Source organism: Bufo gargarizans, chromosome 5 (genome assembly GCF_014858855.1).
Source record: "Bufo gargarizans isolate SCDJY-AF-19 chromosome 5, ASM1485885v1, whole genome shotgun sequence".
NCBI lineage: Eukaryota > Metazoa > Chordata > Amphibia > Anura > Bufonidae > Bufo > Bufo gargarizans.
In genome coordinates, this window is record NC_058084.1 from 314981862 (window position 1) to 314996537 (window position 14676).

The 14676-nt window shown below is 44.3% G+C and overlaps 1 protein-coding gene across 1 annotated transcript in view; it reads right to left on the reverse strand.

The window, feature by feature from the left end:
• LOC122938300 (enoyl-CoA delta isomerase 2-like) overlaps window positions 1–1118 on the reverse strand; it is a 48518-nt gene extending 47400 nt beyond the window's left edge. The window contains exon 1 of the mRNA XM_044293711.1: window positions 972–1118. Coding sequence (XP_044149646.1) covers window positions 972–1033 — 62 coding nt within the window. The 5' untranslated portion in view covers window positions 1034–1118. The remainder of the gene's footprint in view (window positions 1–971) is intronic.
• Between the last annotated feature and the right edge of the window lie 13558 nt (window positions 1119–14676).

The window sequence follows — 14676 nt, forward strand, 5'->3', positions numbered from 1 at the left end:
AATGAGAATATCTGAGGGATACATGACATTATATAATGCTACTTCACAATGAATTTCCCCCCAAAAAACTGAGCCCCTCCATAGGCCCCCCATACACCCTACAGAGGCAGAGATGCATCATTATCTATGTGCCATACAATGGCGCCTGACATTAAAAAATAAATGACCCCCTGTGCGGAATGGGAGTCAGGCAAGATGGATGCTGTGTAGAGATGAGCGAACTTCTGTTTTAAGTTCGGCGTCTAAAGTTCGGGTTTGGATTAGCGGAGAATCCCGATCTGGAACCGGATATGGATTCCGACTTCCGTTGTGGTCAGTGGTAGCGGAATCAATAATCGGCCATTATTGATTCCGCTACCACTGACCACAACGGAAGTCGGAATCCATATCCGGTTCCAGATCGGGATTCTCCGCTAATCCAAACCCGAACTTTAGACGCCGAACTTAAAACAGAAGTTCGCTCATCTCTAATGCTGTGTACAAAAACTGTGGGATCCATTGGGGGAGGGGGGCATACATCAGAAAATCCTCCCGCCTTATACCTCCAACATGCAACCCCAATAAATAATGGGGGATGAAAAAAGATATGATGGAGAGTTTGAGAAAAGGAGAGAGGTCGGTTAAATTTTTTTTTAAAAAGTTACATTTTGAGAGAAGTTGTAAAAATGGGGCAGAGAACAGAAAAAAGGTGACGCTAGAGGGTGACAGTGAGTGACTGGGATGTCTGGAGTCTAGAAGGCGGCCATTTTCCTAGAGACAAGTGTCCTATCTGTCACTGGCTCCACAATCCATTCCCACAAAGGTCACACACTTGGGGGGGGGCAGTTCCCTAATGTAAATGAATAGGGGGCGTCCCTATCAGTTCCCTACAGAACTCGTTCGTTGTGGAGGGATAAACCGCGGGCTGGGGAGAATTCCTCCCACACTCTGTAAAATACGCTCCCATCTGCCACATACAGGTCCGCGCTCACCTAAATGCTCTAGGAAACGGGAGCCGCAAGGAGCTTTGGGCCAGAAATAAAGACGCAGCCATAGAAAACTGAACACCGGTCCCTGGACACCACAAGTGACAAAGTGCAAGCCCTCCTCTTCCTCCCCGCCACCGCTCACAACTCACATGTAACGCGCTCCCTGATTGGTCAGCACCTGCAGGACTTCAGCGGCTTCTCAACTAGGCATATAACAAGCGCATCCGCGCCCCCTGCTGGTGGTAGATAGCAATCAACGGTATAGTAATGGTTGGCATTCCACTTCCAATGACTGGATATAAACATTCTGATTGTGTATATACAAAAAATAATCGAAATAATATATCTACCATGAATTATGAAAACTATACGAGATTCTCAGATGTAGTAGTTTTTTATTTATTTTCTTTTATTTTCTTCAGATGGATACCAAGGATCAATCAGTGATTTCTATTGTGAAATGTGTACTTTATGGGTGAATTTATCAAACTGGTAGAACTGGCTTAGTTGCTAATAGCCACCAATTAGATTCCACCTTTCATTTTTCAGAGCTCCTTTTGAAAATGAAAGGTAGCATCTGATTGGTTGCTAGGTTCCCCTTTACACCAGTTTGATAAATCTCCCCCTATGTGGCTTACTGCTCAATCTTTTCAATATTGTAAAAAATGGTATCCAAATGGGCTAGACACATACCTCCCAAGTTAACTTTTGAAAGCACAACAGCCATGGAGCTTGTAGCACTCCTCTGCAATTTTTATTCCAGTCAGCCATACCTCTAATTGCAAGGGTATGGTTAAACGGGCAAATTACCATAATAATTATGAATGGTGTTGCAGTGCGACATGATGTGACAAGCTGTAAAAAATCCAGACCAGTTGCAGGTCGAGCAGATCTTTTATTCCATTTACTTTACTGTAATTCACGAGCGACACTGCCAAATCACAGTTCTAAAATAGTCACATAACAGCAAGTTACAGACAAGTCACACGTATTTTTGTGTGGGGTAATGCAACAGTGGCCATGCAGGGATCTGGTGGGACGCAGGCATCGGGGACCAGGTAAGTATGTTCTGTATGAGGGACCTGGCCATTTCAGGGTTACAGACAACCCGTTTAATGCACAGCTAGCTAATACTAAGAGACTTTGGGACTTTCCAGCCTGTGCACTGAGAAGCTGTCATTTTTCACAGTTACCATAAGGGACTATGCAGAGCTAAGTTTGGGAGGGAAAAAACAGACAGTGAACTTTTGACCACCTGGTTTAGCTCTGTCAGATGGTTGTTTATGTCTGGAAACTGCTTAGTCATTCCCATTGACTTGTATTGAGGCACGATATAAATCGATGGCAGCTGTGAACTGCAACATTGTTTTTGTTAGAGAGGCCAGCTCAATGCATTGCCTGTATTGTTTTGCACTAGAGTTCCTCTCGTAAAGAAGCACACTGATTTACTGCAAACCCTGACTCTCTGGACTTATTTGCTATTGGGGTGCACAACGCTTTACCATCCCCTCCAAGGAGTTGTAACAAGTGGTGGCACCTTGAGTGTCCAGGTGACCCAGCATAGTGTTGAGGGCCACCTCAAACCCAGCCACTGCATGTCTGTTTGGAACACCACTTAGGTGTGCTGCCATCTATTAAGCAATTGTATCTTCACAGATGGATAATTACATAGGATGATGCAGAACCTTCTCATCAGCTGACCTAATTAGCATCTAAGGTCCCATGCTGAAGATAGGTCTTGGCTAGGGTACCTGCATAGAGGTACTTGGGTATGTAGTTGAAGCTCATAGCATAAAAGGATAAATACCAATGCCAGGCAGCCATGTTAAGTGTGTTAAGACAGGGAAGAGTGACCTGGTGGCTGCTGCTGGAGATAGATCCAGTGTTTATTCCTGTGTGTAACTAGAGAAAGTCTGGTTTTGCCTGTCTGGTTTTCACATCTTTCTGCCTCACTATTCTTTTCCCAGGCCCCTGCAGTTAGCTATAAAGGGACTGACGTCCAGTTGTGGGCCGTCACTTAGGACGAATCATGGGAGTATATAGGGACAGTGGTACAGGTGGAGCACAGGGCTGCACTGTTCCCTACCATTTCATGGCAGAGACAGTGTACAATATTGTTTGTCATGAAGCAAAGCTACCCACGACAAAAGAGTGTGCGCGCAATATTTCCGAAGTGATATTTCGCAACCTGGGACTGTGTGTCACAAGTCACAGATAACGTGATGGTTTAGTGTGTGCGCAGTGGTGGTAAAGCGAAATAACACAACCTGGGAGCACCTGTTTGGAGATGCCACAACTTAGGAGCTCCTGTTAGTGATGCCACAACTTGGGAATGCCTGGTAGTGGTTGTGCAATGCTGCACCACGTGGAAAGGTATCCATGGTGATAAGTGCCGATCAAGCCATATACATTGCTGCCACTCTGAAAAGGCTACAGGCAATGGGGGGGATTTATCATGAGGGGAAAATTCGAAGTCAGTTTTTCTTGAGTCTGCATTGAAGCACTTTATGCTATATTTATCAAGTGTCACATGTTAATTAATACATTTGTCTTATCCTTAAACCTAACACTTTCGTCTAGAGAAGCTACTCCAGTTTTCCTACTCCACCTTCCTCCTGGAGTGAGATTGCAATTTTTTTTAAAAAAAGTCTCAATGATAAATCTGAAGTGAAACTCATTAACACAGTTCCCTGCACCCACTTTCCACCCACTTTACAAAACTGGAGTGGGTGGTGTAAAAATGCTAAAAGTCACAAGCTTTTGGGAGAGTGAGTGCAAAAAGTCACAAAAGCCCTATTTTTGTGACTTTTTGTCACCAGAATTGTGGAGTTAATGTATGATAAATCAGGGCCAAAGTGTTGATGTCGGGTAATTGAGTAGAATGCAAGCCCAGGGAGAGTAGGTCATTACTTCTTGGAGGGAAAGTAACATTTGTTGGCACTTAAAGAGACAGTGTACCAATTTATCCTGTGCCCTCATCGAGATACAGTAACCACTAAGCTTGTTGTCTGTCAAGGACTATTGTAACCGTGATCTTGTTACCCACGTGAGTCAACTAAACACCACTTTGTGGATTCCTTCCACCATTTGAGAATGGGGAGCCACACACACCACTCGGCTGAAAAGATCCTCCAGTTTTCTGTAAGGGGACCTGGCTACCACGACACACTGCATTTAAGCCTTCCATCAGAAGAATACATTAGGAGTATTTCCTGACATACCTCTAACTTTGACCAGTGTCACTGTATAGGCATGTACTTGCACCTGCATGCACGACTTTAGTCTTTGCTTCAAAATCTACCTCTGAGTGGAAACCTCAGACCCCATTATAGTCTATGTGGTCCATAGGCTCCATTTGGCTCAGTTATGTGCCGAATCCATCATTTCTGTTCTTCTATTCCTATAACGGAGCAGAAGAACAAAAAGGCTGAACACTGATGTAAGCCTTAGCCACATTATCACTGCAGAATACATAACAATTACATTGAGCAAGTCACAGGTAATGTCTTTTCAGGAGCTTTCTCTATCCATTACATCTCTCTCCAGCACAGCCCACTGTGCCACGTGACCAACTTCCTCTAAGGGCGTTGTCTAAGTAAACTCCTCGTTCTTTGCAGTACCCCTCGTAGGGAACACCAGGTCGCTACCTCTTGAGGAGGACTGGCACATAAGGCAGCTGGTCCAGGTGAACCAGGGGGTATCAGTGCAAGGTATCAGAAGTATAGTCAAAGTGAGCAGGCCAAGTCGTAAACAGGAGCAAAGGACCGAAGGATGAGGCAGAGGTGAAGTCAAAGAAGCAATGGGTCAGGGCAGGTGGCACAAACGCAGGTCAGGCAATCCAGGTTGGCCACAGGAGAGTTGAGGCAAAGCAGACAAAGATCAAACTGGTAGCGGAATCCAGAAATACAAGCACGGATCAGGTAAGCAGGAACACAAGCAGAGATAACAACCTTTGCAGGACACAAGGTCCTGACGCTCAAGCACCTGGAAAGGGGGATGAACCACTTATATACGTGCAGGAGGACTAGGATTGGTCAGCATGGTCACATGTGCGAACAGGAAGTGACGAGTGCCCTTAAGGAAGTGCTACAGGGAACAAGTTGAAAGTATGCCTTGCCCAGGGCTGGAAGGAAACAGAGGAGCGGATTCCAGGACTGACGATGCCTGCAAGGACAGAGCCCGGGACTGCGGTGGTGATTGGGGAAACAACGGCAGCGGATCACCACCGAACACGGAGCCCCGGACTGAAGCAGTAAGCAGGGGAACATCAGCAGACAGCAACTGCTATTACAGCCACCAAGAAGACATCTGTTGACCACTGCAGAGTTTGCTGTCTGGGCATTGATGGCCCCTACCTTCTATAGCTTACACCAGCCTCTACAGCAACACAAATAAATTCAAACTCCAAGCCAGACCTTCACAATAATCTGTCACCCTAAAATTGCTCCAGAGCCTAACAGAACCAAAACTCAGAATAGAGCCTAAAATGAATCCAAAGTGGAGACTAGAAGCCAAAGTAATTTCAGATCCCAAATCAGATCCTAAAATTAATCCAGACCTCAGACAAAAGCCCAAAGTAATTCCAGACCCCAAATCAGATCCTAAAATTAATTCAGACCACAGGCCAGACCTCTCAATTATTTCAGATCCCTTACTCCCAGGTTATTCTTTAGCTCTTGGTTTGGATTCATTGAGTCCGGGCAGTGTTCAGTGTTAAAGGCTATAGAGGGACACCCTTAGCGACAGGTCTTTTTTTTTTTTTTTTTTGCGATTATTGCATTTTAGGCTTAAAATCATTTTTTGCAGATGGAGTTTTTCTTACCCTGAATCTGTCAGGGAGCTGTTCTGATGACTTGATCTGTAGCCCTTACCTGCGAACTCCTGACAGCTGTTCAGACTATATGGCTACACATCCCGCCATTCCGCCAACAGAGAAAGCCTGAAAGATGCATAATGAATATGCATACACTGTGACAATAAATAACCAAATGAAAAGGGCTTAGTCCAAAAGACTCAAGCCAAGTAGCCCAATTAAAATACTCAGCACAAATATAAGCAGTCCATCCATATTTAAATGAGCGACAAGCCTACAAGCAAGGGCACGTTAAACTTGCCATGGTCCCAGATACCTCATGGCAAGTTTACAACTCCGGGTTAAATATATTTTAAGGTCTATTAAATAAGTGGACCTTATGCTGTCTATAAAATCTAGCCAGGAATTTCTTTAACTTAGTATGATGAAAACAAAACCCACCACAAGAAGACAAAAATGTCATTATTTTCCTATTTATTTAACATCTCCTAGTACCTCCTACCATATTATCCCTCTAATACCCAACCAATACTCATTTAGTATTAAGTATTGATCTATACCTAGTTTTAACAAGTTAAACTCTGGGGTTAGAGAAATGTAAAGGTCAAGAACTGTATTAATAAACTGATGTATATCGAGCCAAAGTCGATTTAAAAAGGGGCATTCATAGGTACCCACTAGATGGGTAGGTATAACAATGAAGACCTTTGTACTTACAAAGGTCTTCTTTCTTATACTTACCAATCTGGATCTCCCTGGCATTCCACTGCTGATCATCCAGAACAGTGAGCCCAGTGTAGGACCGAGGATTAAGTCGGGAGCCAATATCAATCCTTCACCTTGAACTTTGAGCGCTCTAAATTGTTGGGACTTTCACAACACTGAAAGGTGAGTAGAATACTTACTAAATATTAGAACAGTTACATTTGGAGGTACTACACATGAGATGCTGCCTCTCTTCTTTTTTTGAATACCCACTTGGCCACAGCCTCTCCTGCAGATATTTCCTAAATTTGTAAACATTGTAGACAGTTTCTATGGTGTAAATTTTTTTTTTAACATAATGGTTGTTTACACAACAGAAGCTATTTATTGCATTTTTTAAGCTTTGCACCATTGTAGGTTTGTAAAAAAAATAAATGAATTCTTTTGACCATTTGGTAATAAGTATAAGTAGATTGTTTGTTTTTACACATGATAAGAGTTTGGTTTTGTTATTCAAGGGGTTTCCTCAGGATAGGTCATCAATAACAAATTGTCAGGGGGTCGACTTCCGTCAACCCAGCCGATCAGCTGTTTGAAGAGAAGGCAACGAGCTGCCTTTTCTGCTCTGTTAACCTGCTCACCGCAGCAATTGCAGTGGTGAGCAGGTGTAATTACAAGTATAGCATCCCCATTCACTTCTATGGGACTGCTCTGTCAGTACAAATGAGTATGAAGGAGCTGGCAGATAGAAGTGTATGGGGATGCCACAGAGGCGGCTCTTCCATTAGGCCACTTAGGCCGCCGCCTAAGGCCTCACGCTGGTGGGGGCCTCGCTCTGGCTCCCACCAGCACCTGACACCGCCGCAATTTAATTGTCTGCACTCTGCTTCTCCGGACCTAGTGAAGACATTAACTTAAGACAAGCCGCCGCGGCCAGGCCGCTCGAGCCCCTCTGCTCTCTGCTTCTTTAAGAGAGCAGAGGCTGCTGGGGCTCAGAGCGTGCCGCCGCACAGGCACGTCTCTAAATACAACGGCAGACCCGCCCCGCGCCCAGAGCTCTGGGCAGGCAGGAAAGAAGGAGCGCCAGCCGCCAGGTCCCTGCTCACCTCACCGGCTGTGTCTGTTGTCCAGTGACCCGACCGTTCTGGCTGCCGCCAATGCCGCCCTGAAGACAGTCAGTGGTGGTGGACTGTCATTGTGGAGTGTGGACTGGTGCCACCGAACCGAAGAAGAATCCTCCAAGGTGTTCAGGTGTGTGTCCTTGTCCTGCTGGCTGCTGTACCCCCCTCTGAGTCCCCCCTTCCTGGCAGTGTGGGGGGAAAACTACTTAATGGGGGCAGTGTAGGGGGCAAATTACTTAATGGGGGCAGTGTAGGGGGCAAATTACTTAATGGGGGCAGTGTGGGGGCAAATTACTTAATGGGGCAGTGTGGGGGGCAAATTACTTAATGGGGGAAGTGTGGGGGGCAAATTACTTAATGGGGGAAGTGTGGGGGGCAAATTACTTAATGGGGTAGTGTGGGGGGCAAATTACTTAATGGGGCAGTGTGGGGGCAAATTACTTACTGGGGAGAGTGTGGGTGCAAATTAATGGGGGCAGTGTGGGGGGCAAATTACTTAATGGAGGCAGTGTGGGGGGCAAATTACTTAATGGGGGCAGTGTGGGGGGCAAATTACTTAATGGGGGCAGTGTGGGGGGCAAATTACTTAATGGGGGTAGTGTGGGGGGCAAATTACTTAATGGGGCAGTGTGGGGGCAAATTACTTAATGGGGAGAGTGTGGGGGGGCAAATAACTTTTAGGGGGCGCAAATTACATAGTGTGGGGCAGATTACATAATGGGAGCAAATTACATAGTGTGGGGCAGATTACATAATGGGAGCACTGTAGGGGGCAGTATTACTAATGAGGGCATTATAGAAGGGAATTACTTTTGGTGGGACTATGAGGAGCACTATTACTATGGAGGCACTATTATTTCTTCAGGATAGTATTTGGGGGTATTGGGGGCACAGCGAGCATCAGGATAACACTGTTGGGGACTCCAGGTTGGGGGATGATGATAGAAAAGTAAGGAAGCTAAGATGTCTGTGTGCCACACTCTGCAGAGATGAGGCGGCTGAGAGAAGTGTCCGGACTGAATGGAGAAGATGATGACAGAGAAGATCTACATCGGAGGAGACGTCACCTGGAAGGCCCTGGATGTAACAGGTATGTGCTGCTGTATAGCGAGTACAGCAAAATGTGTGTGTGCGGGGGGAGGGTTGATTTAGAGAACTAGGCCAGGGTTAATGCAAAGTGTTAATATGCACTGTGAATATAAGCCCTGTACTGTGTTGTCACTGTGCATATTAACCCTTTACTGTGATGTCACTGCATATTAAAGGGGTACTCCGGGATAGGAAAATAAATCCCCTATCCAAAGGATATGAGATAAGTGTCTAATCGGGGGAAGGGGGTCTGGCCGTTGGGATCCCCGACGATCTCCTGTACGGTACTCCGGATCTCCTTGTGCTCGGAGCGGTGGTCAACACTCCCCCTTAATGTATCTATGGGAGAGCCGCAGATACAGCACTTGTGTATCTCAGAGTCTTCCATAGAGATACATGGAGGGGGAGTGTTGACCACACCACTGCTCCGTGCGGTGGTTGACACAGCTTATTTCTAGAGGACTGAGCCGTGGCGCCGTACGGGAGAACACGGGCATCCCAACGATCTTCGTGGGGCCTCATGTTTGAGTTTCGCCTAAGGCCTCACAAAGTCTAGAGCCGCCTCTGGGATGCCATACTTATAATTGCACCAGTTCACCACTGCAATTGTTGTGGCAAGCAGGTAAGCACTGCCTTCTCTTCAAGCAGCTAATCGGCGGGGGTGCCGGGAGTCAGACCACCACTGATCTGATATTGATGACCTATCCTGACGATAGGTCATCAAAAGTAAAAAGTGGACGACCCCTTTAAGATGTGCCACAATGTATGCTGGTAGTGGTATATATGTAGAAAGTTTGTTTCTGTACATTGTAACTGGAGGACAGGTCTGAGAAACTCAATCCCTGAGTCTACCCATATTTTGATGTTTAAAGATGGAAATGGTATTGATAGTATTGACGCGGGGATTTTAACTTTGTTTATGCAATCAAGACGCAAGTTGTTTCGTATAAATTTTCTCCAACAACATGAAGAAGTATACATAAGCAAGTTTACAGATATTTTGCAGGTTGAATCCAATAAATCTTTTAAATGGAACCTGTCACTGGGATTTTGTGTATAGAGCTGAGGACATGGGTTCCTAGATGGCTGCTAGCACATCCGCAATACCCAGTCCCCATAGCTCTGTGTGCTTTTTTTGTGGAAAAAAAAAATGATTTGATACATATGCAAATGAACCTGAGATGAGTCCTGTCCCTGAGATGAGTCAGAGACAGGACTCATTTCAGGTTCATTTGCATATGTATCAAATCAGGTTTTTTTCCCCACAATAAAAGCACACAGAGCTATGGGGACTGGGTATTGCGGATGTGCTAGTGGCCATCTAGCAACCCATGTCCTCAGCTCTATACACAAAATCAGGTTCCCTTTAAGTTAGGAGTCGCTATAATTTCTCCTTTGAGATTGATCCAGGATTTATCTGGTGTAGGTGACCAGTAACATTTAGTCTGATCTAGTATTGATTCACTGCCTGTAAGGGGCTCTAAAAATGAAAAGAAAAAAATCTTTATTGAAAATATCTTAATTAATAATTACTATCCAGGAGAGGGATGTACATAAATCCATAAAATTCCTGATGTTGCGATGCATACACACAGACTCCAACCCACAACACAAACCACAACACCTAATAATAAACCTTAGTATTTCCAAGCATCTATGGCAGGCATGGCCAACCTGCGGCTCTCCAGCTGTTGTAAAACTACAACTCCCACCATGCCCTGCTGTAGGCTGATAGCTGTAGACTGTCCGGGCATGATGGGATTTGTCGTTTTGCAACAGCTGGAGAGCCTCAGGTTGGCCATCCCTGGTCTATGGCGTCAATGTTTGACCAGAGTGCATCACTAGACCAGGTCCAATGTAGGTATCAGATTTTTCACACTCTGAACCAAGGGGTATTAGGAGCCTAGATTGATTTAGCTCAGAGTGGTTGAGCTGTATAATGGAGTGACAAATACACTGTAACAATCACAGTCCGTTTGATCTAACCAGCTGAACTTCCACTCGTGCTACTGGTAACATTGCTCACATCCCAGCGTTCTATTCACTGAGCTAACAGTAACAATCATTGCCGATAATGTGTCTAAGACATTGCCTATCTCATTTCTCAGGTTCTATATTGGTTCAACACGTTTCTGCATATAATAATGTGTCATCAGGAGCCCTATACTGTAGCCAGAGATTGGAGCGTAGTTAGCAATGCAGCGGTAACACGCGCACGCCTCCCTCACATTAGTGATGTCCGGATCATGAACGAATCGTTCTTTTGAACCGATTCAGTTCACTGATCCGGAAGAGTCGGTTCCCCTGACTGAGCCGATCCGAATGAAACGGCTCAGTCAGATCAGCATAGAGGCAGCAGTAGCAGTGTAATAGCCCCGCCCTCCAACCAATCAGAGGCAGCCAGTGGACGCTAGCCCCGCCCCCTAACCAATCAGAGGCCGCAGCACTGACTCCCAGCACAGTGGGAGTCGTAGGGACTCAGAGAATCGTCTGAGTCTATTAGTTAAAAGAATCGAATGAGTCAGAGACTGAGTCACCGAGTCCCTGCCAGGCTTCCTGCTCTGCGGCTCCCTGTAAGTCCGTCCGGGGGAAGGGGGGGCATTGATCTAGCATGTAGCAGAGCAGGAAGTCTGGTAGGGACTCGGTGACACGATTCTATTAACTAAAACTCTCAGACAATTATCTGAGTCCCTGCAACAACTATAAGCACTACATCACAGTCTGCTCACTGCAGCAGAGCTGTGTTTGCCAGTCCCTCCTGACCTTCGGTTCACTTGAGAGCCGACTCAGCAAGTGAACCGAAGATTCGATGAGCTGAGCATGCGCATTGATCTTCAGTTCACTTGCTTCTGCCGGCTCAGGAAGTGAACCGAAGATCCGATTCATGAATCGGTTCATTTGAATGAGCTGATTCAAATGAACCGATTCAGCTGAAAGATCCGAACTTCCCATCACTACCTCACATATCTAGAGGCAGTGCCCCGGCACTAGTGCGGCCCAGTGAATAGAACGCTAGGATGTGAGACTGCCCTCCAGCTATGCTACCAATAGCACGAGTGGAGGTTTGAAAACAAACAGCAGTAGAAGTACCAGAGAAGTGCCGCAGAGAATGGCGATAGCTTTAGAATGTTCAACTATCCAAATGCACATCTTCTGGGAATCTAAAATAAACCAAACCACAGTTAAATCAGGCCTAATTTTAAAACTATTAGATTTCCAGCTTCGAATATGCTGAATTACTGCATCATCAAAACCTAAAATATCTACTTAAAATATATAAATAAAACTGTGCAGCTCTGGTACCAGCAGTGAAGATTAGGCCTCTCAAGGCACAGAGCAAGTTTTTTCTGATACGATCGATCACTTAATTAAATGAATCCTGGGCTCCAACAAAAGTCAAAGTTCTTATCTTTCTAAATGGTAGAGAGAACAGCTCGACATAGTGAAGTACTGCAAGTCCTTAATAGTGTTGATCGCGATATTCTAATCGCAAATTTTTATCGAGAATATCTAGAATATAGCGCTATATATTCGTAATTGCAAATATTCTAGATTTTTTTTCATCAGTACCCATGATCCCTCACTGCTTCTTGCTTGTGGGCCAATGAGAAGGCTGCAATATCTTTGGAGTAGTGTTTTTCCGATTGCCGCTATAAAGAAAATAATGACAACATCACAAATTCTCAACTATATGACGAATATTTGCCCAAATATTTGCGAAATATCGCAAATTCGAATATTGCCCCTGCCGCTCATCACTTGTCCTTAATTCATCCGATTTTTTTTTATTGTACTTACAGGATTCCAAGTAAAACAGTCATATAAAATATAGTCAATCCTTTCATTTGCCCGATCCGGGTTTTGCCTCTGCTTTGTCAGGGGCATCTACATATCCTCCTAAATCACGTCCAATTGTAGTGATATGGGCGTTACCCCTAAAGGTCTGCTTACAAATACATCATATAAAATACATGGAATTCAATAAATAAAATACCTCAAATATCACATCATATTACATAAAAATACCTCTTAGAAACTGTTCCCTTACTCATCGATCACATGGTATGACTCTTCCAATTAACATTCACTTCTCACACCCTTCTCTAAAACAGGGATCTCCAGACCCATAAATTAACATATTCACACTATACTGCACTGAATATGAACAAGTTATCCTTTAACATATCCAATCCTTCACAGATTCATAGAATTATATCCCTTCCTTATTCCGATATCAAATAATCGGTCCGGACCTCCCAACCTCTTCCTTTCTTTCTTCTATTTCTTTTCCGATCACGTGGTGTAGTCCCTCCAATCACAACTCTTTCTCTAATTTATGAATGGAACAACAATCTCATGCACCTAGTATCCCATGATCACGTGGTGTAGTTCCTCCAATCACCATTTTCTCTTCTATTTAGGAATGGGACAACGATCACATACATTTCAGATCTCGCAGTCCTGCGAGCAATTCCTCAAGTGTGCATCCGCAACCATCTCATATAGGTAAATAAACTCTATTAAATATACATACCTCCTTATGCTAAACAGCACTCAATCTATTGATTCTATGTTAGACAGGCTTTAATATCAAATTCCACATTCATTCCAGCTTGTTGTGTAGCCTATAGATCCATTCCACTTCCCTTTTGTTTACTTTCGCTACTGGATCCTCTCCTCTCCACCGTGTGCGTACGAATTCAAATCCCACAAAGCTCAAACCTTCTGGATTTTTATTGTGTATTTTTTTAAAATGTGCTGATAAACTATGAGTTTCCAAACCTTTTTTAATGTTACGGATATGCTCCTATACCCTAGTTTTTAATTTCCTCATTGTCCTTCCTACATAATAGAGGCCACATGGGCACTCCAGCATGTAGACAGCCCCTATATATTCACAGGTAAGATCTCCTTCTATTTGACATTGTGCTCCAGTACTTTTAGACACCACCTCAGCTGAGGATTATTGGAACATTCACCACTTGAAACAGAGCAGGAGGAACACGGAGAACAAGCTTTGAAAAGTTTGCGATCACGGGACCGCTTACGTCATCCACCAGACGCGCGAACCACGCCCCCCCAGCGTCCTAGGCAACAAGGAGGACGCCACTGACGCTGAACTGGACTGAATTGAAACAGCCTTCCAGGAACCGCCGATTACTGCCAGGGAAACCAACACAACCAGCGCTAGGAAGGGTAAGTGACCTCTGTAGCCAGAGACAGTGCGGGACGCCGCACTCAGGCACAGAGCTTCCCTTCCCTCCACAGCTTGGCATATGGAATACAAATAACAGTTACATATTGAATTGTAGCTATATGTACATGCCTGCTGTTTTATCAGAAATATATTGAAATAGCGCAATACTTATCCCGGGCTGTGCGGCGATTGACATCTACAATATATTATACAAACAGAGCTACCATCCTCTGCTCAGCGTTTTTTTACCTCTATGAAGGACTACCTTATCTTAAAAGATATATCTTTTATTCAATTTTATCCTTTAAACAGTGGCCACCATCATATGAAAAACAGTTTATGAAAGACTCTATAGACATTTTTTTCCAGATTTTCTTCCAGATATTTTGCAGGGTATTCATTACCCAGTGGTGATCACCCAACTCTTATTATTGATTATTTATTATTAATCATTTTCTACTAAAAGGATATCTTATCTTTTTATTTTTAAGAAAATGTACTTACTTCTACCCATCATATCTTACAAACCACGAGAATTATAAATAAATTAACCGATTGTACCCAGATTAGAGTGTGCCTGCTTATCCTTGTTCTTTCTGTAATTATATGCTCCTGACTGGGTGAGTCAGACTAAGCAGTCCTGCACCTCTATCATTTACCTAAGTGGTAGAGCCGTCTATTCCATTTGTTTACTTTTAATTCTTAAAGGGTAACTGTCATGTTTTCATCCAAAACATCAATTTTAGCATATTTTACTGCTGCAGCAGCATTATGCATAAAGCA